The sequence below is a fragment of the Populus euphratica genome, unplaced genomic scaffold, assembly GCF_000495115.2.
Source record: "Populus euphratica unplaced genomic scaffold, PopEup_1.0 scaffold2165.1, whole genome shotgun sequence".
Lineage (NCBI taxonomy): Eukaryota > Viridiplantae > Streptophyta > Magnoliopsida > Malpighiales > Salicaceae > Populus > Populus euphratica.
In genome coordinates this window covers 13,440-20,178 of record NW_011502004.1, presented here as the reverse complement: position 1 = coordinate 20,178, position 6,739 = coordinate 13,440, and the positions used below count along the sequence as shown (strand labels likewise).

Genomic DNA, 6,739 nt, shown 5'->3' with positions numbered 1-6,739 from the left:
TTTAAAAACCCCCCCCCCCCCCCACACACACACACCATTTGACAGCAACTTCAAATTCTTCCTTTTCTTTCAAAGTATTTAATTATCTCCTTATAATATTATCTACGAAGATCAAGAAGAACCATTCGAGGCTTATCATCTTCTCATAATCATCTTCTCCTGGTTCTCTTGTATTTGCTACCTTCCCCTACTACTTCTATTATTGCTAGTATAGTATTGGTTCAAAATGGCAGCTGCCTCATCTTTGCTCCGTCGTATCAACAGCGCCAGCATTAATAGCAACAACAATAATAAAAACAGTGGTACCTAGAGTAATAACGACACCACCAGTATTACTGCTTCATTGACAAGTGCCTCCCTGCAGCTTACCAACGGTGGCAACAACACTACCAATAGCAGCAAACACCCCCCGGACACACACCAATATCATTAGCAGTACAAGTAAAAGGAGCAGGTGGGAAGATGATGAGGAAGAGGATGGCTTCTGAGATGATGGAAGTGCAATCAACGATTACTCACCAAAATCATCAGAGGTTATCTCGAGGTAACATCATCAGTGGCACCAACGTGTATTCACTTTCAATATCAGATAACAACAACAACGATGATGATAATGATGTTGGTATGACTAGAAGTACTGGTGCCTCTTCTTTTACGAGTTGTTCCAACAACAACAATATTAACCCTAGTAACCCCAACTCAATCTTATATCCAGTCCTCAACTACCATGCTACGACTTCTATGCTACCTTCTTCCACGCACTTGACAGCAATTACGTCAGGCGGGTCTGCTTCTCTGTCTGTTTCTGGGTTCTTGTCTCCTACAATACTTTCCACCAACTTAATTACTAGCTGCGACGACACCCACACCCACATCCACACCCAATCCCAACTCCCAGCCGTCTGTGGTTTCTCTGGTCTACCCTTGTTCCCTCCAGCTGAAATAAAAAGAAACAATATCCGATCAAACGCCGCCGCCGATCCACCGCCCGGCCTCATCACTACCTCTATTACTGCTCCTACTACTAGTACTGTTGCTTCAGTTTCCATGGAAGATTTCACATCCGCCACTGCTTGGATTGATGGCCTCATAAAGGACCTACTCCACACTTCCACCAATGTGTCCATTCCTCAGCTCATTCAGAATGTGAGGGAGATCATCTACCCTTGCAACCCCAATCTGGCCTCCCTCCTCGAGTACAGGCTCCGTTCTTTGACAGACCCAATAATCCCGTCCAATATTCTCCCGGTGGAGAGGAGTAGGAATAAGGAGGCAGCCGCAGCGGTACCATTACCTCTTCAGATCCAGAGGCGTTATAATCAAGGTCATGTCTCTAACTCTGGGCTCACTCTTGATCTTGACAATATCGTCTCTAATTCCGCTCCTCCAGTTTCTTCACATGTTAGTCACTACTCTAACTGGGGACCGACGCCACCTCTCATCTGCCAACCAAACATCCAACAGCAACACCTGCAACCACAAATCCACCTTGTTCATCATGATCAGCATCTGCAACAACAGCAGCAGATGCAACAAGAGAGCCCTTCTTCTACTTCCAATGTTACACCAACTATTCTAGCATTAAATCAAGGACAACCTCCACAACAGCAAGAGCAAGATCAGCAGCAGGAAAAATCATCATCTGCAGAGGCAGAACAGGTAAGCAGCACCACATCCCCTCCCTCTTCATCAGCAGCAGCCAGCCGAGATAAGAAAGAAGAGATGCGGCAGCAAAAGAGAGACGAAGAAGGCTTGCACCTTCTGACCTTACTGCTCCAATGCGCGGAGGCCGTCTCCGCTGATAATTTTGAGGAAGCTAATAAGATGCTACTTGAGATCTCGGAGCTGTCGACGCCATTTGGAACTTCAGCGCAGCGAGTGGCTGCTTACTTCTCGGAGGCTATGTCAGCAAGGCTGGTCAGCTCTTGCTTGGGGATATACGCCACGCTTCCTTCATTGCCCCAAAGCCATACCCAGAAGATGGCTTCGGCCTTTCAGGTGTTCAATGGGATTGGCCCTTTCATCAAGTTCTCTCATTTCACAGCCAACCAAGCGATACAAGAAGCGTTTGAAAGGGAAGAGAGAGTCCACATCATAGATCTGGACGTCATGCAAGGTTTGCAGTGGCCTGGGCTATTTCATATCCTAGCATCTAGGCCAGGTGGACCACCATATGTCCGCTTGACCGGGTTGGGGACCTCTTTAGAGGCTCTTGAAGCAACGGGGAAACGTCTGTCTGATTTCGCAGACAAACTGGGACTTCCCTTTGAGTTCATTCCAGTGGCCGAAAAGGTTGGAAATTTGGAGCCAGAGAGGCTTAATGTGAGCAAGAGGGAGGCTGTGGCCGTCCACTGGTTGCAACACTCGCTCTACGATGTCACCGGTTCCGATACAAATATGCTTTGTCTGTTGCAAAGGTATTAACTTAATCATCATCATCATCTCTGACTACGTCGTAAGTATTATTTACTACTTACTCACAAGATCATAACACGAGATCCCATACCTAAAAAAGGGTTCATAATATATCGTCTGATCTCATTCTCCTCCTCTCTTTCCTTTTGATTTGCTTTTCTTATACAAAAAAAAAGCATTTCTTTTTGACTTATAACACAGACACATTTTCCTATATATATATATATATATATATATATATATATTGTAGGAGCAAGCTGGAGCTTATCAGCTAATAATAAGTTTTGTTTTCATATTATATTCTATACATCAAATGGGTAGATGCTAATGATAATGACTTGAAATTTATTATTTTTCTTGTACTAGTAGATATGATTTTGGAAGTATTGGATTAATGAATCATATTACCTTGAATTTGCAATGAGATTTAGTGCATGATTTGATATCCACATATACTCTATTTTGTTACTACACTATACACATAAATTTAAATTAAGAGCCAGCCCCATCCAGCCAATATTAACTGTTCCAGTATCCATGTTGAGCTAGTTAAGCTAGGTTATGGATAAATTAATTTAGCACGCACCACGCTCGTGGTCGCTAATGGGATGGGGTGGATGGATTCTGTTGCAGGTTGGCACCAAAAGTAGTGACTGTGGTAGAACAGGACCTAAGCCATGCGGGATCCTTCCTGGGAAGGTTTGTGGAGGCCATACACTACTACTCCGCATTGTTCGACTCCTTGGGAGCAAGCTATGGGGAGGAGAGTGAGGAGAGGCATGTAGTGGAGCAGCAGTTGCTCTCCAGAGAGATACGCAATGTATTGGCCGTGGGAGGTCCATCCAGAAGTGGGGATGTCAAGTTCCACAACTGGAGGGAAAAACTACAACAGTCCGGGTTCAAAGGCATCTCTCTTGCTGGGAATGCTGCTACACAAGCCACTTTGCTCCTTGGCATGTTCCCCTCTGATGGTTATACATTAGTGGAGGATAATGGCACCCTCAAGCTTGGTTGGAAAGACCTTTGCTTGCTCACTGCATCTGCCTGGAGGCCTTTTCATGACACTATTGAAACTGCCACTACCATCCCTCACCACCACCACCACCACCAACAACAACACCACCACCACCACCACCACCACCGCTTTGTCACTGCCTAGCTAGCTATCTGGTTAATTTGCTTGCCTACTTTTCATTGTTGTTCCCAAACAGCATGAATTAAACCTTTTTGTTTCCATCCCATTTTGTCTTCTACATTGGACTATGGATATAAAAAGCTTGCAGATAGTTTTTATTCGTCATGTAGAGTAACCAGACGCTTTTTTTTTCAAGAAAAAAATTTCATCCGTTTTCCGTGTACAAGTTACAAGTAAATTCACATGATTTTTATGAAAAAAACACGCAAATTTCAAGTGACTATCTAACATTTTTGTTAATTGAAACTAATTTTTGTCTATTGATACATTAATCAAGAAAAAAAAATTATTTTGATATTTCTCTAAAAATTAAAAAATGTATAGCTAAGGGAACTGGAAAATACCAATGGCATAATCTTTCATGTAAGAAATAAAACTTGCGTCCTCACGAGAGGGTTTGCCTTAAAAAAACATCACGGTTTATCATGTCCATAAGACACGCCAAAGGTCTCATAGAGTTGAAGTGAATGTTGACCTGATACCGTTCGTGACATCCCAAACTTAGAAAAGGGGCTTGATATGGGATTGAACATCCTATGAACTTACAAATACAAGACCAAAGTTGGGTTCGTTATCCCTACCATCTAAAAGGAATCACAATATTAATAATAATCATAAAAAAAATCACATAACACAGATTTCATATGGTTAGAAAAACAGGCTTAAAGCACATATTTAAAGGAAATATGTCTCATAATGGAAATCCTATAAGGTTTGCTTTGTTAGGCAAAACTAATCCTAAACCCATGGAATTTCTTTTGGTGAATACGAAATCCTTAGTGATGGTTTTATCCTTTAGAGCACAAACGTCCAAAGCTTCTAACCTAGCTCCGTTAGAAAGGGTCAAATTGGTTCCTTTAAGGTGGTTTTGTTGGAACTAGGAATGCTATTCCCCCTTCCTTTCTGGTTTGAATTCATGACGCACTAGGCTAGTTACTTTTGGCCCTAGCAATTAGAGCTTGTCATGCGTTTTCTTCTAATCCCAACTTTGCGCTTTGGTGCAGGTTTCTTTCCTCCATTCTTTCAATTAAGATAACCAATTCTTTGAGCATATCTTCGTGCAGCCACTCAACCGTGGGTTTAATGGAGAGAGGGCTCAAGGCCTGGAAAAACTTGCTGATCTTCTAGAGCTACTGGGCTGAGAAAATATTCTTGCTGGAGAGCAGGGAAAAGGCTTCACACTTAATGGGCTCGCCATAGGAGCAGAAGCCGCGTCATTTTGCAAGGTTGAAAGAGAGATTCTCTATAGACCCTTGGTTGCGCAACCGTGTGGATTCCAACTACTTTCGAGCAGGCTTCACATGGATTTTAACTGATATCAGGGTTGTTGGCATCGAAGATGGTCACCTAGCTCGAGCAACCCCATCTTTACTGGCGCAGCCTCACGCTCCCATTACAACAGTCACCATTGCAGCTGCCTATCTACCATCGCAGCAGACCATGGTTGTTAAAATCACGATTTTGACACGGTATGGAAAGTACTAAACAAACTCGAATCGTAAAAACAGATTATAAAATCGTAAGGAATTTTAAAATACATAAAAAAAATTCATGCTTCAAATATATAGTATATACTGTGACATTCAATTCAACAATTTTCTCACCCCATCAATTCCATTCAATTCAACATTATACATATACAAATTACAGGACCGGGCACAATGAATTACAGGGCAAAATACAAATCTATTAGAAGATTTTGAAGGCAAAATGAACAGGGCAAAATGCAAATCTTTATTACCGGACAATTAAACTTAACACTTAACAGGGCAAAATACAAATCTATTACAGGGGCAAAATCTACTACTGTAGTGATGATGATGATGAAGGCAAAATGAACTTACGGTGTCGCCCACTACTGTTGAAGATGATGATGATGAGCTGAACGGCTGCTGGTGAAGAGGCCCGATGTTGCCTGCTGCTGTTGAAGATGGGAAAGAAAGGAGATCGTTGCCTGCGTGCTGCTGTTAATAAAGATTGCAGAGGAAGCCCGAAGCCGTGAGCTGTTGAGGAGATTGTCGTCGGCTCGTCGCTGTTAAAATCATGATAAACAGAAAAGGAAGTAATGTTCGACCTCATATTTTGTGAGAAAAAAGCATGGGAAAATACATTCCTAGTTTATTAGGTGAATAAAGAAATACAGAGGAACAATTACCAAATAATGGAAATGGATAATACCAAATAAATAAAGAAATGCAGAGGAATGAATACTGAATAATGGAAAAGCTTTTACAAGAAACACATGAAGAATTCAAACCTTAATTTTAATTTTTATTCAAGAAGCACTTCAATTTCAGAGACTGCAGTAGAGGTCTTTAAACATACCAATCTTGGTTTATGTGTTGTCGCGACCGTGAGCACTAAGGAAAAAGAAGGAGTGAAAACTGGAGTCACTGGACCGTGAGCACTGTCATTGACCACTTTTGTGGAGGATGGAGATCGTTGTCGCCGTTATGGTTGCCAATTAGGGATTTGTTCAGCTGGGAAACTTGGGAAAAGTATTTTGTGCTTTGTGATTTGTGAAGATTGAAGACAATGAATTAATTCATTCAAGTGAAAAGAGTCACGTGAGTCCGTGACTGTGCAAAAAAATACAATAGGTGCTTGACAGCTGGACAAGAGATGGGGATTTTATTTCAGCACCTCATTTTGGCACAATCGCAAAATCGGTCTTGAAATCGCGATTTTGCGCGATTTCATCCGATTTTTGTGATTTAACCCAATTTCAACCTGATTTTATCCATTTTTGATTTTTTCAAACGATTTAACACGTAAAGCATGTTTACAAGTCAAAACGTGATTTTAACAACCTTGCAGCAGACCCACCCATTACACCATCACATCAATTATCACACAAAAAAGGTCAATTACCCGTCACATTTAATAGCCTGTCGCTATCCATAACCATTTCTATGAGGCATACTTGCTCTGTTAAATGCAACAATCTAGTGGAAACTAGTCGCATGGACAGGACAGACTTCGTCGATCCACAACCTTGTCAAACCACTCTTAGCGTGGACACAAACTTTCTAGCATACCAATCAATCACAACATATCACAAGATAACAATAAATTACACAGGAATTTGTCATCCTCCAACTTCTGGCCTTCGGGAACATCCCAAGTTGA

At 41.7% G+C, this 6,739-nt stretch overlaps 1 protein-coding gene across 1 annotated transcript; it reads left to right on the top strand.

The window, feature by feature from the left end:
* The first annotated feature begins 21 nt into the window (after positions 1–21).
* On the top strand, positions 22–3,761 carry LOC105118720 (protein SCARECROW-like). The gene is made up of 2 exons (XM_011016731.1): positions 22–2,417; positions 3,049–3,761. The coding sequence occupies exons 1-2, from the start codon at positions 463–465 to the stop codon at positions 3,572–3,574; spliced, it is 2,481 nt and encodes an 826-aa protein (XP_011015033.1). The 5' UTR covers positions 22–462; the 3' UTR covers positions 3,575–3,761.
* Positions 3,762–6,739: the final 2,978 nt, after the last annotated feature.